This window comes from Phodopus roborovskii, unplaced genomic scaffold (assembly GCF_943737965.1).
Source record: "Phodopus roborovskii unplaced genomic scaffold, PHOROB, whole genome shotgun sequence".
NCBI classification, from domain to species: Eukaryota; Metazoa; Chordata; class Mammalia; order Rodentia; family Cricetidae; genus Phodopus; species Phodopus roborovskii.
In genome coordinates this window covers 25,268,062-25,292,583 of record NW_026126433.1, presented here as the reverse complement: position 1 = coordinate 25,292,583, position 24,522 = coordinate 25,268,062, and the positions used below count along the sequence as shown (strand labels likewise).

The window sequence follows — 24,522 nt, the reverse complement described above, 5'->3', positions numbered from 1 at the left end:
AGCTTGGTCTCGAACTCACAGAGATCCGCCTGCCTCTGCCTCCTGAGTGCTGGGATTAAAGGCGTGAGACACCACTGCCTGGCTCAGTTCAGTGTTTTTATGGGATTCTGAGTGTGTGAAATAGTGGGTCTCCGATTCTTATGCCTTTTCTTGGGCTCTTTTCTTCTATTTCTTTTGTTCGATTCCCATGTGTTAGTTTGTTTCATCTTTATTTTTTCTTAATTATCCCTTAGAAGCCTGTTTATTTTCTAATGAGACACAGAAAAGGAGTGGGTCCAGATGGGAGGGGGAATGGGGGAGGAACTAGGAGGAGTAGAAGGAGGAGAACCATATCAGGATATGAGGGGGAAGGTGTGTGTGTGTGTGTGTGTGAGTGAGTGAGAGAGAGAGAGAGAGAGAGAGAGAGAGAGAGAGAGAGAGAGAGAGAGAGAGAGAGAGAGAGAGACCTGTCCCTGTTTTTCATGGCCTTTGGTTGGTTGACTTTGGTTAATTAGTACACTGAGTTCTCTAGTATCTGATCAGCTCCTGGTGGACTGATAACAAGTAAATCTCCAAATTGAAAAGCTATGCACCAGGTGATTTCCATTTAAAATAATTAACCAGAACTATTGGTCTTTATAGTAGATTCGATGGAATTCTGCAAATAAAGAAATGTTGTTTTTGCACTAAGATTTTCATGGCAGGATATCTCACTGAGTAATGTAGTCCCCAAAAATGTGGACATTTAAGGTTTTTTTTTTTTTTTTTTTTATTGTATTTGCTATTTTCCCCACCAATGATATTTAAGACATCAAGGCACATCTTGTTGCCTATGTCCATCTTCACTGTTGATCCATTTCTAGGGAACTGAACAATCTTGATATATGCACACGTGCAAAATGGAGGTATAGATGTTTGTTTTACCTGCAGCTCCTTGAGGGTGAGGCAAGATGGAAAGGGTGTAGTGGGTTAGGATGAAGTAGTTTACCTGGAGTTTATAGAGAGAGCTTGATGTCCATCTTACCTCTGCTACCTGGTCCTGGCTCTCCCTTTCTCTGTCCCTTCTTTTCTCCTGTGACTGCAGCATTGAATGTGGTGGGGTGGGGTGGGGTAGGATTCACCAAACTCATCAGTTAGTGGGTTTGTCAAATCTTCTGCAACCAGGAATTTTGCTTTTCCAAGATGTGATAGCTATTTGAAGCAGACCATTCTAGTTTGTTGGTAATGGTTTGGCTTTATTTGTTTATTTATTTATTGAGTTTTAAAGCAGGGTATTGAACCTAGGGCTTTGTGCACACTGAACATTTATTTGCATCCTATACCCTCATCCCAATGCAGACACTTTCTGTACTGCTTTAAAATGGAGGAACTTCTGTTGCTAGACTGGTATGATTTTGGTTTTTGGTTACATTTCAATACCTTTGTTTTGTTTTGTTGAGACAGAGTTTCACTATGTATAGCCTGGGCTAGCCCAGAACTTGCTGAGTAGATCAGGCTGGCCTCTCAACTTGGCAGAGAACCACTTGCCTCTGCCTTCCAGAATTGTGGAATTAAAGGCATGTGCCACCATGTCCAACTGAATACAATCTTTGCCTTTTCTTAAAAGCTGGCCTTAGGACATTTGGCAGAAATAATGTTTTTAGATTTAATATTTTAAAAATTCTAATTAAAATAGATTTACATCACTTTTCTCCTTCCCATCCTACTTCCAGCCTCTCCCAAGTACTTTGCCTCCAACTTCTCCCATACTCCCCACCCTAGTGGATAGCTCCTTTTTATTTTTAGTGTTACATGGTGTGTGTGTGTGTGTGTGTGTGTGTGTGTGTGTGTGTGTATAGTATATGTGTGTGCATATGTGTGTGTGCACATATGTATATCTCTGTCAAAATACATAAATTCAGCTTGCTAGTCTATATTTGTTGGTGGTGTATATATGGTTCCAGGGCTGACCACTCAAGTAATAAAGTGGCCCATCCCAAAGAGGCCACTCCCTGAACAGGCTTCCTCCCTGAACAGTCCCTGCTGCCTGCATGTCTAGGTGTGGCATCCTATCAGATTTCTGTTCTCCCACATTAGCAAATCTATTGATACTATCAGGGTTCCTGTCTTTTTTATGCAGCAATTTCTAGGAGATTATTTCCTAGCAGACTTCCTTGTATTCTGTCTCTGACCATTTCCCAGACCCATCTTCCGTGATGTTCCTTGAGCCATCAATGCAGGAGCTGTGATGTAAATGTGTCCATTGGAACTGGTCTTCCCACGATCCATTTCATCTCTTCATTTTGTTCAGTTGTGGTGTCCTGTGATAGTCTCCATTTGCTGTAAAGAGAGGCTTTCTTAGATGAAGATTTTAATATTTTTAATGCACATTGTCTTCAAGAGAGGCTGTAATAGAACCCAGTTTCTTAAATCTTTTAAGTGAAACTTAGTAGTACTCTTTTAAAGAAATAATTAGTAGGCTTTAAAGCAGTTTTAGTTCACAGTCCAAATTGAGTTGGAAGTAGACATACCCCATCAGAGAGGGATACTTGTTACACATTGCATGGAAGAAAAACCAATGTCTCACCAGCTCCCAGTCCGTGGTGTGACACACAGTCTAGATTTGGACAAACTGTGGCACTGATCTGCCATTGTCATTCACAGTAGTTTTTATTTCCCTAACTCTGTGCCTCTCTGAGCTTTTACTCTCTCTCTGGTTTTGTATTCTCAGTGTTGTGGTTGGAATCATGCCATACTACTCACTTTCTAGATCGCCTTCTTTTACTTAATAATAATCATTCTGTTTTCATGGCTTGGTGGCTTCGTTTTTTAAAGTCATGCTACAGTGTTGTGTTGTATGGGATGGTATTAATTTATCCATTCACTCACTGAAGGACAAGTTGGTTGGTTCTAAGTTTGGCAGTTGTGAATTGCTTATGACATCTATTTGCAGGCTCTTTGCAGACATAGTTTTTCAGTCATTGGCCTACTCATGCAGGTGTGCCATTGTTTCATTAATTAGTGTTTTAACTTTATGTACATTGGTGTTTTGCCTGCATGTGTCTGTGTGACAGTGTTATATCATCTGGATTACAGACAGTTGTGAGCTGCCATGTGGGTGCTGGGAATTGAACTCAGGCCCTCTGGAACAGCAGCCAGTGCTCTTAAGTGCTGAGCGTCATTGTTTTATAAGGAACCACTTAAGTGGGAACTGTTTGACTTCCCTTACTGAGAGTGGCCACGCCCTCCTGTTCTAAACTAATTGGTATACTGATTGTCCTTTTGATTGACTTATTTCTGGAGGTCTCATGGCAAGAGGTTATGACTTTGGAGGGTCAGTGTAAAGCAGATGACTGGTGTGTGATAAGTGTGTGTATCCATGTATGTGCACAGGTTGGGGGAGGGCACCTAATGAAGAGGATTTGAGAGGCGAGAACCTCCCAACATTTATTCTTCAGTTACTGCAGCCCATCCAGGAGCTGCTCCATGCAGCCCGTGTCTAGTGATGAATGATGAATCTGCCTTGAAACATGCATTTCCTTTACAGAGCAGGAATAAAATGAGAAACAGACAAAGGCATCTTCCCCTGAGGGACTTGTCATTGTTGTTTGGGAATAGTAAATGACATGTCTGGGCAAATGGTTGGTCGGCCTGCCACACATGTGTTATATCTTCTAAGACTGGGCATTTGCTTGGTTAGAGATTGGCAGATCTTGTAGAATCTCACTTGGCCTACCATTTTGTTCTTGTAGGTACAGCATGAAGTTTACTGGATATTTTTTTTTTAAATCCAAATATTGGGCTATTTCCTACTATTTATTTCTCTTTGGGAAGTTTTAAATAAAGATTTTGGCTAACTTGGATAAATAAAATTTTTAGTGATGTAGATGAAATAATCACATCTATTTAAAATATTTATTAGTCTTGTATGTTTTAAATTACATATGAAAATTAGAATTTTGTGCACTCAGGTTTTAGGGAAACTGCCATGTATTTCAGTTTCTTGTATGTTTTGATACCTGTGACTGTTGGTCACTTTGTAATTAGTGTAGTTACCTATCAAACAGTTTGCTTGAATGCACTGTGATATGGTATCTCTTAAATATTTGTGTTAAAATTTCTGTTACCAAAAAATGCTATGTCATGATGCATGGATGATCTATATAACAGAGCAGAGATTTTTGTGTTGTTTTGAGACAGGGTCTTGCTATGTAGCCTTGGCCAGCCTGAAATTTGCTGTGTAGACCACTTGAACTCTGCCTCTTGAGCCCTGGGATCAAAGGTTTATGTCCCCACACCTGGCCCCAGAACAATGTTTCATTTATCCCCTACATCTTTATTTGGTTTGTATGTCTTTTGCTCTTTGGTTCTGCCATTGAGCCCTGTTTTCCCTTCTCAAGTGACTTCCATTATGTATAGTCCGGTGTTTTGCTTTTTCTTTTTGGCTTCTCACTGAATATTTAAGAACCTGGGAGCATTTGACTCTTAACACATTCTTAGAAGGTTGAGGACAGCATAACTATAAGTAGGCAAGGAAAGCATAGCATGCCTGTATTTATTAACAGGTTATTGGCAGGCCTATTTTATGCTAAATAACACCAGTGCGCATGTATGGTAAACATACAATTCTATTTCTTTGGAGAGCAGGCCGGCAGGCAGGGAGGAAAGCAGCTCTAGAGAAGCCTCCCTTGCCTTAGCAGGGTGGAATCATTGTGCAGTAATGCGCTGCATGGCAGCGCTGCAATTCTAATCCTCCTACATACTTAAGTCAATAGGGTCTTTGTTCCACACTGGGGAAGAATGCGTGAGCTAAGTAGTGGTGGGCGTTCAGTTTAGCTCCACTGTTTTGTAGATGGGTGAGTTTTCAAAATGATCCAACATTTACTTTCTGAGCAAGAGACATGAGAGCAGAAAACACATTCTTTTGTGTTTCTGAAGACCTTACTTTCTTTTTTGTTTTCCTTTTTTGGTGTGTGTTAGTGCACACGTGTGTGCATGTGTAAAGGCGAGAGTGTCATCTTTGGTTATGGTTCCTCAGGCAGTATCTACCTTGTTTTATTTTTCATTTGTGTGTATGGTGTATACATGTATGCAGGCACATGTAGAGGGCAGAGGTGATATAGAGATGTCTTCCTCAGTTATGTAACCTCTTTATTATTTGAGACAAGCAAACCTGTTGCTCACTGTTTCTGCTAGTCTAGATGGCCAGCAAGCCCTTGGGATCTGCCTGTCTCTACCTCCCAGTATTGGCTGGGGTGACAGCTGCTGCATAATCACACCTGACTAATGTCTGTGTTGGCTCTAGGGATGTGAGCTCAGGCCCTCATGCTTGCATAACAAGCACCTTACCCACAGAGCTGTTTCTCCGCCTTGGTTTTTGAAAAGACAAGGTCTCGAACTGGGGACTGAAGCTGGCTGATTACTCTAGGCTGGCCGGCCAGCAAGCCCCAGGAATTCAGCTGTCTCCACCTCACCGTCACTGGGGTTGCAGGCATGTACCACCGTGCCCGGCTTTTTACATGAGCACTGGAAAGTGACTTTGGAGCTTCTGTGCTTGTGTGTGTGTGTATGACAGAGCCATCCCCTAACCCCAGTCTTCTTAGAATCTATGTCTTTGTTAAAATTCATTGTGTTTGAACGCCTTTCTTTTCATTTTTCCTGTGCTGGGTATCAAGCACAACTCCTTTCACATGCTAGCGAGCTGCATCCCCAGCCATCATAAACTACTTTATAGATGAGAAAGCATGTGACAGTTGTACTGCCTGCTGCCCTGGGGTACTGGACATCAGAAAGTCAGTGAACTTCAGGTGGCTCCTTACCCTTTATGGTGATTTTTTTTTTCTCTCTCTCATTTTGTGTTGTACGTACTTGTGGTTTTTCTCATTGAGTAGAGTTTCTTTAGCTCAGAGATTCATTTTTATTCCATCTTGGTGTCTTTATCTTTAGTGTCCAACCAATTGCTTGGTACATGTTAAATTGCAAAATGCATTTATAAAATGAATACATCATTGAATGAACCAGGCAACAAATCATATTCCTCTAGGTTCACTGTTTTCTTCTTATAAAAAATGACAGAAACATGTCTCAAAGGAATGGCAGGAAGAGAAAAGTTCTGATCATCAGACTCACACCCTGCGTCCTTCAGTGTACATGTGTCACAGCTTTAAAAAAAAAAAAAAAAAAAAAAAAAAAACAATCTCAGGAAGAACAGTTCCATGAACACAACGACACAGAGAATGGTCAGTTAACATCGTCCAGTCTCTTCTGTAGTCAAAACCCAAGCCCAAGTAGTGTGTGACAGTCCTTCTTGACCGCGCAGAACTCCATGCTGCTACCTGAAGGCGTGTCACATGTTCAGATGAGGAGAATGTAAAAGATTGATTTATGCAGGGTTAGAAATCAGGGCTCTCGGGGGCGCCATGTTCATGAATGGAATCTTTGCAATTTAGCTAATTTAGCTCTTTAAAAAAAAAAATGCCTCCTTTTTTTTTTAATCCCTTTAAAAGGAGTTTTGGAAAGATGTCATCAAGCTCTATGTTCCTATACAGACAATATTTCATTATAGAGTTCTCACCTGTCTAATGTGCTAGATATGTCAACTTTCCAAGAGCACCTGGTTTGTGCCAAGGACAGTGCCCTAGGGATTGACAAATGACATTTTCAAATCATGCGTTTCAATTCATTAATGTCACAAAGTCAACTTAGTGATGTGCAGGTCATCAATTTCTAACAGAAATGGAAAATGGGATAGAAGATTGCATCAGGAGACAGCATTTTTTAAAATTAAGCTTGAGTGTAGCTGTGTGTGCTTGTTAAGGTTGCAATGTGAAGTCTCTTTCCTTATGCATGTTATTGCCAGAAAAGCTTGGGGGGAAATGCTGATAAAAGATACCAGATAGCCTCAAGTTCTTGCTTTTTCATAAACTTTACTGGTGCAAGGAAACTTCCACAGAGGGGTAAGTACTCAAGTAGTGATTTATATTATTGGGGCAATAAGTGATAATACAAATTTTGAGAGTGTCACAGAGACAGGCAATTCCATGAAGTGAACTGAACTGACTTGCCTGGAGAGCTTGTGTGAGGTCGGGCAACCTGCACGGCCTCTGCAGCTGAGGCGCGTTGTGATGCACTCTGGAGTACCTTCCATCCTTCCCAGCTCAGTGCAGACGTGGAGCTCCTAAGAGAATTCTTCTAGGTGGTTTTTTGGGTACCGAGTCTCTGGCATCAGATCAGAGAGAGCCGGGAAGGTCTTTGGCAGTTCTCCAGGATGTAAACAGAAAGGTAGAACAGGTCCCATTGTGGGTGCGTGTGAATCACCCCATGCGGGAGTCCCAAAGTGCTGCCTGTTTGAAATATGTCAGAGGATGGATTTGAAGAGCATTTCTTGTTATCATGCTTAAATGTTTGCTCTCACTGTAGAGGGAAAGCAGATAAAAGAGCTCTTTTTTTTTTTTTTTTTTTTTTTTTTTTTTAAGATACTGGCAACTACCTGAAATATGCTGTGTGGGTGATCTGTCAAGTGGCCTCTTTCCCCTTGACATAGCTTCACTGAATCTGGTTTATATGCAATTTGTACATTTGGAGATTTATTAGGGAACATTTCTTTCTTTTTTATTTTTTAATAATTTATTTATTTATTTATTCATTTATATTTTATGTATGTGTGTTCTACATGCCAGAAGAAGGCATCAGATCCTATCAGAGGTGGTTGTAAGCCACCATATGGTTGCTGGGAATTGAACTCTGGAAAAGTAGTTGATGCTCTTAACTGCTGAGCCATCTCTCCAGCCCTTAGGGAACATTTCTTATCTTTGGAAACGAACATTTAATATTTAACTGCGTAAGTCCTTTCCACTTTCCAATTGAAGAGAACTTCAAAATAGTTTGTGAAATGATAATGTCCATTAAGGAAAAGATGCTTGCTTTAACTAGAAAATGACTCATTTTTTAAATGACTGTTCACAGCATTAAACCCACTGGTCATTTTGATGAACTTCTACTTAGAAGTCTTGATTCTTTGTTGTAACAGATTCCCATGGGTTGTATATTGAGGCTGTCTTAGGGATTTCTGCGTTTACTCTAAATCACTGGAAAAAATCAAATGTGTTTGTGTGTAGGAGTACAAGGTTGCTTACCTCTGGTCTAGGGAGATTGTGTACGGCTTAGATATGTGGTGGGAGGGCACAGTTTAACCACAAATGGGATAGCAAGTCTCAGGGCAGCCTGGGAGGGATGGAGGGACATGAAAACTAAAAAGGGACTTCTAAAAGAGTGTGTGGAGAGTCTTGCCTCTGCAGGGAGGGCACATGAATGAAAAGTGAAGGGTGTATTCGCTGTACTTATCTTAGGAAGGCATCTGATCACAGTCAGCCTCTTGTAGAGGGGATGCCAGCTGGCTGGGTACTTTCATGATGTAAATTGTCCATCCGCTCTGAAGAGCCGAAGGACAAGGAGGCCTTGTGTGAAAAGACTGAATTCTTACCCAAAAGACAAGGGTGGGAGGTTCTCATAGAGATCTAATGAGATCTGCTCGCATTTTCCATTTTATTTGCAGTTCTCAACATGTCATTTTTCCCGCTCTCCCGCCTGTGATTCCTGTTTGACGTAATTAATCTGTTTCTCTCCTTTCACTGCTTCTGCTTGGGGCCGGGAAAGACCGCACTGGAAAAATGGTGCCTCTTTTTCCAGCAGTATTATTGCCCTTGTCTTTCTGCTTGACTGGTTCGTTTTCATGAGCTGTATCAAAAAAAGAATATCATTCACATTTGATTTTTGAAATGATGAGTTCTTTCACTGCTCTTGTACATGCCCATTTGCAAGAAATAAAGTGGTTATCCTTCCATGATACAGTAAATACTTCTAGGTATCATACATACTTAAATTGTCAATAATCTTAGAAAATTCTAAATAAACCTGACTTTTGTTATTTTGGTGGTAATACAAGAAAAATTCAGATATATTGCATCAGATTTTAAAACAGCGTGCCCTGTAAAGAGTAGTTGAAGTTTTAGTAGAAACTGTTTTTTGTTTGTTTAATTTCATGGATTAAAATACTGTTTTTAAGGGTTTTTTTCACATAATATATTTTGATCATAGGTTTTACCTTTCTCCAAGTTAGGTGGGTAGGGGGATCCCAGATTCCAGGATCTCCCTACCCACCTAACTTCTTGTTCTTTCTCTTAAAACCAAAGCCCCCCCCCCCAAAAAAAAAATCAAGAAGGCACACACACACATGCATATGCATACACGAACACAGTTAAATTTGTTTTGTGTTAGCCAACTACTTCTGCAAATGAGGCCTGTCCTGGAGTGTGGTTGCTAGACCCGTGTCACTCTATGGAGGAGAACTGATTTTCCTTCTTCTGGAAGCTATCATTTGGGAATAGCTTCTTCCTTGGGGAGGGGAAGGGGTTGAGGGACTGTTTCCACTTCCCCTTCTCAGTGCCGGGATTTTGTCTGCTTGAATCTGTGCAGTTTTTGTTTTTCCTGTCACAGTGAGTGTCTCTGATTTCGTATGTGCATTGGCCCTGTTGTGTATTGAAAATGTTTCTTTGGAGTCATCCATTTTGCCTCAGGCTCTAAACAGTCTTTCTGCCTCTTTCCCATAGAGCCTGAACCTTGAGAAGGGCAGGACATTCCATTTAGGGCCCAGTGCTCCAGAGTCCTCTCACTCTCTGCTCACCACTGTGGGGTTCTGTGTTAATTACCATTTACTGCAACAAGGAGTGTCTCCAATGTGGATTAAGCAATAAACACACTGGTCTATAGGTATAGTAATAGATCATTAGCAATCGTTTTAGTGCCTTGTTCATGCAGAATAATAGTGGTGGTTTTCCCCTAAGGCCCATGAAATCTTTGTTTTTATATTTTTGGATTTCTTAAGTCATCTGTCAGTCACATAGTAGATATTTTAGGCTTTATTGGCCATATAGTGTTTTCCATATAGCTCTGCTCTGGTCTCCAGTAAGTAGCTGGGGATGGGGTACGCTCAAGTAGGCATGACTTCATTCCAATGAAGCTTTTCTTTACAGAGACAGACTAGCTCCAGATAATCTCCAGGCTCTGATTTACTCTAAACTTACCCAGAAGGAGCACCCCCATGCTGAGGCTTCTAAAATCAGGACAATACTCTCCCTAAAGATTAGATGTGAGTGCTGTGAAATAACTGAAAATAGGAGTATTGGGTCTGGACTTCCAGAATGTTCTAAGTCCTCAATCTCCTGTCTTCCCTTTTCCCTTTGATCCCATCATCCTTCCCATCCCTGTTCCCTTCTCTTACCCTTCCTCTCCTTCCTCCTAGGTAATCTACACGAGCATCATGCACTTTGCTCTTAAAGCTCCCAGATATATTTCTTTCTTTTTAAAATAAACATCTGAAATTTCTTCTTTGAAAAGTCAATATTTCCATACTGGTCTAAACCAGCAGAAGTAGCAAACACCATACCTGAAAATGCCAACACTGCCCGGTAGAGACTTGGCTTAAACAAGTCTAGGCGTCTAGACAAAGGAAACAACTGTTTTCTTACCTGTTGGAGTGTGCTGAGACAGAGGTTAACTCTTTGCTTCTGTGTCTGTTCCTTCCTGTTGAGAACTGCTGATGGTCTTACATGTGTGTTACTTATTAGCAACTTGGGAGGATTGGGGTGGGGAGAGGGGGCTTGAGGGGATGAGGAATTTAACCAGTGTTTGATGTAAAGGATATCATCATGAAATTTTAGACATTTAATTTTCTAAGCATCAAATGTATATTTTTATTGGCCCAGGAAGTACAGCCATGAGGAAACTGACTTGAGAATAAGATCTGATGGAGTTTGCATTCAGCTGGCCTAGTCACCCCAAGCCTATAGATACTGAGTGACCAGCCCGGAAGCATTTACCACCTGTCTTTGTCTGCAGTTGGATACTTACTATACACTTTGCCTTGAAATGCATGGCCTGTGAAAGTCTGCACTGTAGCATCACATTCGGATACCCTTTTCTATCTATTTTAAAGTGTGAGAACCAAGATGAAAGGGCTAACAGTAGATGTGTTAGTCTTGTTTCTGTTGCAGGGATAAAGTGCCCCACAAAGCAATTTAGTGGGCAGAGGGTTTATTTGAGTTAGAAATTCCAGGCTATAGATAAATGGCAGGATTTGAAACGGCTACTGATATCTGCAGTCAAAAACAGAGAGAGAATCAGGAATGAATTCATGCTTGCACATGATCATCTCACACCTTCTTATTCAATGTAAGGGCCAGCTCATGAAATGGTGCTGCCCACATTCAGGATGGGCCCCATCCCATCAATTAACTAGGTTAGGAAAATCCCTCAAGAGCACATTCTTAGCCAATTTAATATAGATAGTACCTCATGGAGACTTCCTTCAAAGGTGGTTCTAGGTGGTGTCTGGTTGACAATTAAAACTGTCACAGCAGGGAAGTAGTTCTCAAACATAATTGTACATGTGTGTTTTAAAAAAGTACAGATTTTGAAATTTCTAGAATGATACTTTAAAAATTAGCCTTTTCCAAAATTTTCTAGGTGATCCTTACTCAGGGCCAAGATATGGGAAGTACGGTGTAGCCAGAAAGTCCAGGCACGGGCTGAATGGAAGGGACAGGGCTCTCTGGAGTGAGTGTCTGGAGGTTTTGATCTGCTTGGCTCAGTATGAAGAGCACCTCTGGTCTTGCCGGGGACCCACATTTTTTCCAGCACCTGCATGGTGGCTCATACCTTATCTTCTGATGCCCAAGGCTTCTGCATACACATGGTGCACAGACATACACATAAAATTAAGTCATTTTTTGAAGTCACTTATAGTGACCCTGGAATGTCTACTAGTCCTTTCTCTCTTGGGAATCTTTGGTATTGCTGTCTTCCTGGCCTTTCACTTTAGGCCAGAGTGAGTCTGTAGGACTCACTCTAGTTCATCTGTGCCACCAGGAAAACTTACTGTCATTGAAACTCCAGTCACATTGAATCATCCCATCAGCACAAGACATTCTATCTTCTAGCATTATTAAAGGCAGTTTCTGGATTAAAGAAATGGCTCAGAGGGTTAAGATGCCTGCTGTTTGGGACACACAGTAAAAGGAGAGAACCAGCAATTGTCCTCTGACAGACAGGCAGGCAGGCAGACAGATAGACACATACACATTAATTTTTTTTAAAGGAAGTTTGCTCTTAGTTCTCTCTTTTCCTATCTAGCTACTATTCTTGATAACAAAATTGCTTGGAAATTGCTTTAAGCAGGCCTCAGTCTGTACCCCAGCCTGCCCAGCTCCACCCAACCCAACCCAACATTCTTTGTTGTTAACTAGCAGTCTACCAAATCATTTTTCAAGTTAATAGAGGCTTCCATGTTGTGAAATCTGGTGGCCAATGCTCAATCCCAATCTTGCTTCATCTTTCAGAAATACTTGATTCAGGTGATTTCTCTTATTGAAAAGCATACCAATTGGTTATCTAGATGGTCAACCCTGAAACCATTATATATGATTATGTAAGTTATAGAGACTGAGTAGGGTATACTTATGAATGTATATGTATTTAGGAACATACAGTGCATGCATATACACACACACATAATAACAATTAATGAAAAAAGAAGCCATAAATTTGAAAGGGATCAAGGGAGGGTTTGGAGAAAGGAAAGGGAAGAGGGAAATGATGTAATTATTAATCTCAAAAGGTCGTTCTCTTTGTTTCTCTTTCCCATGAGTCTTCTTTGCTGGTCCGTGTTCATCTGCCTTCATGTCTATATCTATTTACAGACATTTTTGTCTAACTCCATGGCTTTGAATACTGATTGGTAATGACGTCTGGATTTCTCTCTCCTGCCTGTACTTCTCCCTCAACTTCAGACTTGTTTTGTCTTTCCATGGTAGTGGAGTTTGACCCCAGGGCCTCATCCATGCCAGGAAAGCGCTTTGCCACAGAGCTACATCCCCAGCTCCAGATTTTTGTGTATTAATTGCTCACTTGGCATTTCCACTTAGGTGTTTCATGGGCACTGCAAACAAATACCCACCAAGCTTAGTCTCTGCCAGTGTTTGTAAACATCAGCCTTATCTTTGCAGTTGCTTAGGCCAGAGCTTCCGGCTAATATCCAGTCAGTCAGCAAAACCCCTCTATGTCTGCAGTCCAGCCACTGCTTGTCACTGCCACCTTGAACCAAGCTGCTGTCATCTCTTGCCTAGCTTATTGCAGCCGCTCCTCCACCAGCTTTTTAATTTTCCCATCACAGCAAGTATTTGCAGGTACATTAGCCAAGGGAGCCAAGAGGGACTGGCGAGATGGCTCAGTGGCTGAAGACACTTATACACAAGCTTGTCAACTTCAATTTGAGCCCAGACCCCAAAAAATTGCCCTTTGGCCTGTACATATATACCGTAGTGTGGAAGTATGTGTATACCTATTCTCTCTCTCTCTTTCTCTTTCTCTTTCTCTCTCTCTCTCTCTCTCTCTCTCTCTCTCTCTCAAAATACATAAAATTTAGAAGTAGCAGAGCATGTAATTTTATGTACAAAATTCTCCAGGAGATTTTCACCTTGTTTAGAGTAAGAACTGGGTCTTCTCAGTGGCCTCAAATGTATTGCCAAATAACAGACTCCTCCAAATGCTAAATATTCTTCAGTGAACTGAAAGGCCAAGCTAATGTGACTCAACCTGGTTATTAAATGTGGCCATGTTCGTCATACAGCCATTGAGTGGACAAAGAGAATTCTTAACTAAATACTAGAATGTCCTGTATCCTTAGCCTTGTCTCCTAATTCTTTCCATCTTACTCATACTGACCTCCTGACCACTCTCTAAAGCTTGCTGGCAGGCTCAGGGTATTTTTCCTGAGAATGCTCCTCATCCAGGTGTTCAGTGTTTTACTTAAGGTCTGTGTTCACATATCATCATATCAGTGTTAGGGAGGTCACCTCTGATAGTGCAATGTTAGATGACATTCTTTTTTCCATACTTTCTATATCTGACACATAACGTTTTGTGTGTGTGTGTGTGTGTGTGTGTGTGTGTGTGTGTGTGAGAGAGAGAGAGAGAGAGAGAGAGAGAGAGAGAGAGAGAGAGAGAGCGAGCATGCACTAACAGGTTTGTGTATGCGGAGGCTGGAATTCACCATCAGATACCATTCCTGAGGAACCATACACCTTGCTTTTTGAGGCAGTGTCCCTCCCTGGCATCTGGGACTTGCTGATTGGACTAGGCTGGCTGGCCATCGAGTCTGGGGATTGGCCTGTGTTTGCCTTCGAAGTACTGGGTTATTGTGAGCACATGCCCCATGTTTGGCTTTTATGTGGGTACTGTAGATAGTGCTCAAGTTCCTGAACTTCCATGGCAAGCACTGGTCAAGTCACCTCTCAGTCACATCATTGTTACTCCTTCATTCCATCCCTTGCCCAACCCTGCATCCTACTAGATTGTAAACTCGTCTTGTTTGGCACCATATGTATCTTATTTTCTGCTGTGACCTTGTGCTTAGAATATCGGCTAGCTGGCACATACTAATGGTCAGTAAATACATGTTGAGTGAATGAAAGAATTTGTATCTATATAATTATCAGGACTAGCAGGGGCTGTTATCTTTGACCTAATAAGTAGGTCAACCATAAAAACTGAGAAAGCCATTTTGTAGTTAGGCACGTATGGTTTTATAAGAATTTATCCTACTGATGAGAGGTATAAGTCGAAATGGCTGTGGGGAGTAGAAAGGGGGCATGTTCATCAGGAACTACAGAAACTAAACAGTAAAAGGCATTCTTCCAAAATGAAACATTGAAATATCCTTGGTAGTTTGTCACAGAGAGCTTGGGGTAATTAATTCAATTAGTAAGTAGTCAATGAAGAAATAAAGTCGTACTATTCACCCTTCTGTGGCTTTGTGCATTGTGGGGAGGGGATTAGGAGAGTTGGTCTGTACTACACTGCTGTCCTTAGATGCTGGAACCATTTTTACAATCACTATTTTCCCACCATTCTTTTACTAGTTTCACCCTTCTGTGCACATTCGATAGCACAGAGCAATAATGACCTTCCCCCAAATGCCGGTGTCTTCCTCTCTCCCGCAATCCTACATGTTATGCAGCATGTTATGCCTTTTTGCTTACTTTCTATAATAAATTTAATTGTTTGCCTTCTGTCTGCCTCCCTCACATCAGTCGGTTCCCACAGCTAGAACTTGGCTTAGTGGAGTGAGTAGATTTTTTTTTTTTTTTGCCTGAGTGTAGATGAGTGGGAGGAAAGTCGGCCTCATTCCTTTAGCTCAGCTCAAGGATTTCAGGCATGTTGTGACCCACTAGCCTGAATCAGGGCTGGTATTAAGCCTTGTAAGCATGAGGTTCCAGTTAATAAGCCATGTGCCCGGTTCTTGGCTTGAACTTCACTTGGTAATCTTATCTCTTGGTGAAGATATAACATGAAGTGGCAGAGGTACCCAGATGAAGATAAATTTACCTGAAGTTTTGTAATGGAAACCGTCAACCTCTGGTAGTAATTTGCACCTGTTTTAAATAACCTTCCAAGCACGTTGAACATTCTAGTATTTAGTTAAGAGTTCTCTCTGTCCACTCAATGGCTGTCTGACAAACAGGGCCACATTTAATAGCCAGGTTGAGTTGTATTAGCTCTGGCTTTCAGTTCGCTAATGAATATGTAGTATTTGGGGGATTCTGTTCTTTGGCCATACAGGTGGAAATATTTTATTTTTTGAAGTGTACTGCTCTGGGTTAGTGGCCTGAGAGTACCAGGTAGTATTTGGGGGATATGAGGGAGAGGGTAGAATTGTGTCCTTTACCACAACTTAAGTTTGATACTTTATGGGAAAATCAAGCTCCTTAGAAATTATGAGTTTTTTTGTTTGTTTGTTTGTTTTCAAAATGTGTTTTTCTCATTAACTTCATACTGACCAGCGTTTTTACAAACAGCTTTTGATGTCTAGAATCTTACTAGCTTTTCAAAAGAAACTGAAATCATCTATGTTCCTGTGTTTGGCTTCTGTGTTTAGTGTATCTGTGGCACAAATGTGAGAGGAAGTGTTCATTATGCACACTTGGAAAATTGACTGTTGAAAGCATGGGCCATTACTTGAGAGGCGATGCTTTCTCACACTGAAAGCTGCATTGTACTTGTTATAATAATTTTTGTTGACAATTTCTATTTGCTAGAAAATGGTAAAGGTGGTTGTTCTCATTTGTAGATTATGGTAATTTAAGTGTATTTTCCGTGAGTCTGTGCCCTTCCCTGATGGCATTTGCCTGATTGACAAAGGGTCAGATAGTGGACAGTCAGTGAAATTTAAGGGAAAAAAGTGAGTTGCTCTGTCCTGTCCCTTTTCCTCTCCTGTCTCTCTTTCAGCATTCTATTTAAAAGATGTTTAGCCGGGTGGTAGTGGTGCACGCCTTTAATCATAATACATGGGAGGCAAAGGCAGGTGGATCTCTGTGAGTTTGAGGCCAGCCTGGTCTACAGAGAGAGTGAGTTCCAGGACAGGCTCCAAAGCCACAGAGAATTCCTGTCTTTAAAAAAAAAAACAAAAAAAACAAAAACCAAAAATATGATATTTAATAGTGGAAAGAACCCAGCTCTTTACTCGGGCCCTCAGGACTGAGTTTTTCATAGTAGGGGTTACTACTGAATTTGCTCAGGTCCCCTCAGCACAGCCTGGAAGTGCTTAACTGTTCTAGTGCTGTCTGGTCTGCACGAAGATCCCAAGCCCAGCGCTGACTTGGCTCTGGGCTCTCTGGATTGGTGTGGCTGTGTTTGTGCAGTCATCTCCGAGGTAGAACAGTGACAGCTGGTATGCAGCTGGACATGTTGTCCTGGGAACTCTGTGCTAACACTGAAAACGTTTCAAACAGTTGCTTTCTGTGTCTACTGTTTGTGTTAACTGTTTAGAGAGCAGTAGTTAGTAGCCTAAACATACAGCATCTCTAATTGACTTTGTTCTTCAACTTTATTAGTGTTTTACTCCTGAGTCTGACTTCAGGGAGAGAGCTCATTTTCTGATTTCTAGAGAGCTAGCGTATAAGCTCAATAGTGCACCAGTGGCACCAATTTGATTCTTTAGAGGGGACTTATTTTGTTCTGATTCAAGCATTTTGGAACCCTGGAAAGTTGTGTATGGCCATTGTCATTCATCACCAAACTGTAAAGGCGGTTGTTTCACAAGGTCCTCATGGAATTCTTCCTAACCACACATAACAGAGAGACGTTTATGCTCCCCAGTAGTCAGTGTTTGCATCCAATTCTAAGACAGGAAGAGCTTCTCCCTACTCAAAGAGATTAGAAATACTTTACCACGTAGGAGGCTGCAGCAGAATTCCTTGGCTTGGCGCTGCTGGAAGCATGGCTGGATTCTCATTGTTCAGGCGCCCCCCCCCCCCTCTTCTCATTCCTTCAAGACCGTAGGATTCAGAGAAGAAAATATTAATTAGTTTTGAGTGCTCCATTCTAAACTTCTGCACTTGAGTTTTTCTTTTGTTTGAGGAAGGAATGTGTCAGGGGAGGAAGAGAGCCAGTAGAACACTCAGAAGCTGGGTACTTTCTGCAGGATGTGTATATCCATGGTGTCCTCTTATGTCTGTAGGAGGGAGGTGATGGTTCCAGAACTGCACTCACGCATTTACTTGATCCGGTTTCTGTATCTTAGAGCCCTACTGTCTAGTTTTGCTTGCTCCCATGATGGAACGATAGGACGGCAAGGTCACTGGATTGGGAATCAGAGAACCTGAATTTATTTTCTATCCACCTACCAATTAATTAGCTCTTCTTACTTTACCAGTGTGGAATGATAAGATGAGGCCAGAAGTGCGGTGAGGTAGAGGGAGGGCAGGAGGAAGGAGAGACAGACATGGAGGTGCTCAAGTGTAGCACCCAAGTTAGGTTTTCCCGTTCTCCATCATCCATGATCGTCGTAATTTCAGGTAACACAACTGATCTCATGCCCTGGCCCTCCCTCCATTCCATTTCTGACCGTGTCTGCTGTGTGTATGTGGTGCTGGACTTGAGCTCAGGGCCTTTGCATGCTAAGCGAGTGTTCCACTGCAGAGCTACACCCAGAACTTTCAGTTTGGGGCACAGGGTCTTACTGTGTAGCTCAGGGTCTAAACACCTCACCCTGACTTTGGGGTTGTAAGGTTGCACACCACACTGGTCTATTTCTTTGTTGTCCAGATTCCTTGAAACAGTTTAAATTTCTTGTCTCTTTGTCCTTCAGGGCACATCAGTATAAAGGGTGCTGGAGAGACATCAGTACATAGAGTTGTAACCTTCTACCCTCTTCCCAGTGGCCAGTCTTTGCCCAATAAGGCTACTTTTGGGAGGCAGGAAGCTGGTCTGCATGTGCCTATTAAAGTATCTTAAGTGGACCAGCAAGACGGCTCCTGTGTAAAAGTACTTGCTCCATCAGCCTCTAAGCTGAGTTTAATACCTGGAACCACTGTGGGAGGAGAGAACTGACTCCCAAAAGGTACCCTCTGACCTCCACAGGCATTCCCACACACGCTGTCTCATGTACAGTAATAATAAACAATTTAAGAAGTATGGTTTCTGAGTTTTTAGATCTTTCCCACTCAGCTTCCCCAACTGGCTTTGCCTCCTACTGTGAATGCAAGTACCCTTGATTGTAACTACAAAAGGAAAACATTATCAGGACTCTTTCCATTTTATCCCTCACAGAGTTGCTTGAATTTGTGAGTAGACAGAGCTAGGATGCAGGTTAGTCCCCAGCCCTCAGCCCCAGTAGAGCCAGTCCCCAGCCAGCACGGAAACCTGATTTTGTTTCACATCCTATGTCTTCTTTCCCCCAGCACTGTGAGTACAACAAAACAATGATACTAAACAAACCACCTTGTCTCAGTGACTGTGCATCAGTACCCTTCCCTACAGGTCCATTTATTTCTCTGTTTCATGGTTAGTCTGTCATCTTTCCTGGACTATTGCCGCATCTTAAGAAGATGTCTTTGGGCTGCACATGGCTATGCCTTTGGTCCCAGCATTCCAGGAGCTGGGAGCAGAGGCAGGTGGATCTCTTAGTTGGAGCCCTCATGGTCTGCATTGTGAGTTACAGGTCAGGGCTATCTATATTGAGATGCCCCACCCCAAAACAAAACAAACAAACAAAAAAGAAGTTGTCCTTCATTCTTACCCTTTCTAATCTCCACACTGGCCATAAAGTCCAATCTAACATGTATTTCCTGGGATAAGTCCTTCACTGGTGACTGGCTGAGGAAGTTACACGGTGCTCCTCCCCTCTTCCTGTGACCATTGCTGAGGGAGAAAGGGTGCTCGGAAGTGAGACTGAGAGCTCAGCTGGGAAGCCAGCAAGCCTCAGAGCTTAATGAAAGTATAGCTCTCTGGATGCTTTGCTGCTATGGCCACAATGCAGCTTCATATGCAGACTTATTTCAGAGGGTATCTGCTATAGGACAGGCTGCTAAAAAGCGGTGAGATGTCAGGAAGGTAGGGAGAGAAGGAAAGTCAAGGTAATGTGTAATCCACAGATTAGTGAGTAAGCCCATGAGCGTCCCACACCACCTACTCCTGCGCAAAATCAACTGTTTGCCTTGCTGGAATGTCTTAGAGAGGAAGTTTCTGGAATACCATGGATAATATACAACAATCTCACCCCCATTCTGAAGTGAGAGCTTGCCAGTGTTTGACGGCAGAGACAATGGTTCTTTCAACAAACCTGTGTGAACTGTAGTGTGTGGCCTGTGTCTGGGAAAGACGCTGTACCTCACCAAAGGGGAGGTCTGTATTGTGTAGCTCTTTGGTGAATGTGTTTACTAAGTACTCCTGGGGCAGTTAGGTCCTTATATGAACAGGTCTAAGCCCTTGGTTCAAGAGTTTTCTTTATACACCCTAATACTGCTTTACACCTCCGAGAACTTTCTAATGGATGGAGCTTGTGCAAGAGTGGATGGGACAGGATTGGCCTCATCTTTTTACAAAGGGCAACTGCTACAGCAGGAATCAGATAGCGAGTGAGTAAAGGAGCCAGGCCGAGCTCAGGCCCCACAATGCTCCATCCTAGTACTCTTGCATGCTTCAGCTTTGTTAAGTTCGGTTGTGTTATATTAGAGTACTGTGTGCACACATGCGTGTGCACTCGCGTGTATGTGTGTGGTTCAGTCTTAAATCTCTTCCTTGATCTGGCTAGTTGAGAAAGTCAGTTTTAGTGTAGATAAAGCTGGGTTGGGGGATATGGCCTGGACTCACAGTGGAGGTCTCTGCCCCAGCATCTGAGAGGGCAGGAGTCCCTGTTCTGCATAGGAGAAGGTCAGGGTGGGTTTTTGGTTTTGTTTCTAAGATGTGACTCACTTATGGGGAGTATATGCAAGCTCCTTGAGAACAAAGATGTTTTTCTGTACACACCCTGTGCCCAGTGCATCACATAGGACTAAATGTGAAGTTGAGCTCAACAAATACTTGTTGACCCAACTGTGGTCACGCTGTGTCTCTGGTAGACCACAGAAGTAGCAAAGTGTCACATATTGTAAAGGATAGGGCTGAAGAGTACATGGATGGTGAGTAAATAAATAGTTGTGTATTGTCTGAGGACATGCTATCCCAACCATTAGCCATGCTCTGGCTGCACGGAGCCGCTGACCACTGTGCTTCCAGAGGGCAGGCAGCCCATGACTCCTCCTCCTGCCCTTTGCTGCTCAGAGCTGCTTCTCATGTGTTCTCTTGTGAACACATCCTCAGCAATAACCTCTTCAAGATGCCTTTCTCTTTCTTCTTCTGCCTCTTTGTTGAGCTTCTGAATGAGGGGTTTCCCCTTTCCTGTTCATGTCCATACACTCTCATTCCCGCTGGGGTAGATGGAAAAGTAGTTCTGAGGACAGTCTTCCTGCGCCAAGAGAGTTGCTGTAGTTAATAAAGAGTAAGGCTTTTAAAGTACTGAAAGTACCCAGAAGACCAAGTTCAAAAGTCCTCAGACAGTTTTTTAATGTTTTTAAATTAAGCTTTCCCTAAAGCAGCAACATGAAGAGTAGGTGAGCTTATTATTTAGTTTTATTTTAAAATTCATTAGTACTGTACTTATACCACAAGTTTTCACGGTCAATGTTAAGAAGCCAGCTTAGCTGTATATTGTGGGGAAATGTGCAATTTCTAGGTTTAGAGTAGCCCACCAGGCCCAGCCACTGTGTTGAGTGTACTGAGGTCCTCGTGGTCTACTGCTGGACCCCTCTTCATCAAGTCACAGACCTAGTAAGGAATAGGGACATTTTTATCTTTATCTGCATGACTTAAGAACTTTGATGTATTTGTTCCATAGGAAAGGCTTTTGACATCACTTACGTGCGTCTCAAATTCCACACCAGCCGCCCAGAGAGCTTTGCCATTTATAAGCGCACTCGGGAAGACGGGCCCTGGATTCCTTACCAGTACTACAGCGGCTCCTGTGAGAATACCTACTCAAAGGCCAACCGAGGCTTCATCAGGACAGGAGGGGATGAGCAGCAGGCCTTGTGTACTGATGAATTCAGTGACATTTCCCCCCTCACCGGGGGCAACGTCGCCTTTTCAACCCTGGAAGGAAGGCCCAGTGCCTACAACTTTGACAACAGCCCTGTGCTGCAGGTAGGTGCTCACAGGGTGGTGTGGGAACTGGCTCTTCTCCGGCTGACTGAGTATGAAAATTATTCATGTAACCCATCACATTAGCAGCAGGGGTTTCTGCTGTTCTCCTGGGTGTTGTCTGTAAGTGAAAGGAACCATTCCCCCCACCCTACCCTGCCTAGGAGACTTTGCTTCTGTCTTTTCCACTTCAAAACATATCCCAGGGTTTAGCCCTTACAAAACAAAACCAAGCAAACACACACTAATATTGGTTATTTGAGACAAAGTCTGAATGCAATCGAGGATGACCTTGAGCTCCTGACCCTCCAGCCTCCACCTCCCCAGTACACTACACTCAGCTACTTTGCAAATTTTATTAACGGTGAATAGTTTTAACTTTAGTGTCTGTACTTGAGGAAGGAACATTTCGCTTCTGGTTTCTTCAAGAAAATATTGGTGTAGGGCTGGGACTATGACTCAGTTGGTAGACTGTTTAATTTCTAGCACCTCATAAAGCAGGAGAGGTAGAGGCAGGAATATCAGAACTTTAAGATCATCTTTAGCTATGTTGCAGGTTCAAGGCCAGCTTGGAATACATGAGATACTGCCTTAAAAGGATTCTCATTTTTTTAATATTTTAAAATGTATTGTGTGTATGTGTGTGAGCACAATAGCTTATATATGTAGGTCAGAGGAGAACAACTAAAGGAAGTCAGTTCTCCTTTACCCTGTGGATCCCAGAGATGGAACTGAGGCCTTAGGTTTGGTGGCAGGTGCCTTACCTGCCGATCCTTCTTACTGTCTTGCCCCTTCCCAAAGTAAATAAAATATTTTTTTTTCTTGCATCCTATCTTAACTGCTTCTTGAATTGGCAAATTAAAAGTTATATTTTTTTAAATTAGCCATGGGGAACAGCTGATGCCGGCTATTTAAGTACTTAAGAAGCCTTCTTTCCTAGCAGACAAGGACATTTTGTCTGTGCTGTTGATTGTCACTGTGAGAACTCTTTCTTCTTCACCTGAGAAGTTGAGTTCTACAGACAAGATGTCTGCTAGGGATCTTGGTTCTGTGCTTAAGGATCATGTAAAACTCTTTCCCATCTAACAGTGGGACAAATCAAAGATTTCTTCCGTCATTTCTATATGCACATTCCTTATACAGCCTCCTATGGAATCTCTGTGTGTGGCTCAGGGTTAAACTTTCCACATTCTGGCTGGGTGTGACTATGGAAGACTAGGGATCCTTTTGTCATTCTTAGACTATTGATGCAGATACCGATGTCACACCTACATGGGTGGTGATGTTAGTGTCTAAATGGGGGCAGTCTATATATATTCTTTGACTGAGGAGAGAAGGAAGGACTTCATGTGACTTTGCAAATGCTATGTCCATTTCATGAAAACTCTTAGTGGAAACCCCCTGTTTTCCTGGGCTTTCCACTTCTGGCTTCTTAGTCTTCTTCTTTGGGATTTATTATAATTACTATTCTTTTACATTTATTTATTTTGTATGTGTATGTGAGAGCACATGTGTACACTGTACCACCCACAAGTAGGTCAGAGGACAACATGCAAGACCTTTTATAATGTTGGTTCTGGGGATTGCACTCAGGTCATTATTAGGCTTGGGCAAGCACCCCCTACCCACTGAGCCATCTTGCCATCCCTGTAATTTATTCTTATAGTCAAGGACACTTTCTGATTTGGTTATTTAGTTTTAGGCAGAGCCACTGACGAGAATATATTTTTCTGTGTGTCCAATTCCCCACCCATTGTGTTCTTTTAGGCTGTCAGGAGATGTGTGAATATGAAAGTAAATCCGAGTATTTACCAAGCCTTCCAGAAAAGAGTTCGTGGTAAAGCAGGTAAAATAAATGGCAGAGAGAATAGCTGATAGAGACAGATGAAATAGCTAAGAACTGAAGGAAAGCCTTAGGAAGGCTGTGTAGCAGATGTCTGCCAATCTTGTTTCTTTGTCTGGCTGATTATATTTCCTGTCCTGTAGAGACTGCAGTGGGACCAGTAGGAAAGGGTGGTTTTCTGGCTCCTTTGCTTGCTGCAGGCCCACAGTCTGCCTTGAGCAGCTCCCAACAGGGTAGCGCTCCTTATGTCATAGAAACTAGTGAGACTCTGTGGTAAGCATGCTTTCTGCATAAATTTGGTGAGTTCATTTCATTGTGCAGTAGCTTTAATTATGTGTGTCTGGATATAAGAGCCCTGGCTCTCCTAGCTTGGGGCCAAGTCGGGTGAGCAGCTTTGACTTGTAGCTGATAAGAGTAAATTACTGCCTTCTCCCAGATGGAGGAGTCGTCTCAGGTTCCACTGGCTGAGTGGAACCTGCATTCGTTTGTAGTTCTTAGCATCTGTTATACACTTAGTTGTGCTACAGTTCAGCAAGCAAGCATGTTCTCAGCTGTAGGTAACTGAGCAGAATTCTGATGTCTAGATGTACTAAGCCTTTTAACTTCCATAACTCGGTAAGTTGGGTATTTTTATTATCTTCCTTTTTACAGATGAGGAATCAGAGCTCAGAAAGAAATTGTCCCACCTCTCAGATTTAGTGGCAGAACTGAGACTCATACTGTCTGCTCTTTTAAGATAATCTTGATGAAGGCAGTTGTCCTAGTGGCATCCTGTGAGCTTTCCATCTCCCTTGTAGCGGGGAGCTGTAGTAGAGATGAGGCCTTAGAAGGTATTATAAGCATTAAACAGAGGTGTGTTTAACTATTTACATTATGGACAACTAACAGATTCCTGCCATTGCGGCCATGAGTGGGAGTTGTTACTGAATTCCAAGATTGGATACGGTGAAATCATCATCTTCTCCTTTCTAATTATACTTGAAGGTTCATGGAGATTAGTTTTTTATGAGCTCTCCCTGTTGCCAGGTGTTTGGTGTAGCTTAAGGCAGTGATTCCTTATCAGGAGTACACTTGCTGGTCTCATAGAGCCCTTCAAAAGCATAGATGCCTGAGCCAGTCCTCCCACTTGTTACAGATGTGAGGGTGATTCC

The 24,522-nt window shown here is 42.3% G+C and overlaps 1 protein-coding gene across 1 annotated transcript in view; it reads left to right on the top strand.

The window, feature by feature from the left end:
* Window positions 1-24,522, top strand: part of Lamc1 (laminin subunit gamma 1) — a 114,753-nt gene that overhangs the window by 51,884 nt on the left and 38,347 nt on the right. The window contains exon 2 of the mRNA XM_051185969.1: window positions 21,227-21,531. Coding sequence (XP_051041926.1) covers window positions 21,227-21,531 — 305 coding nt within the window. The remainder of the gene's footprint in view (window positions 1-21,226; window positions 21,532-24,522) is intronic.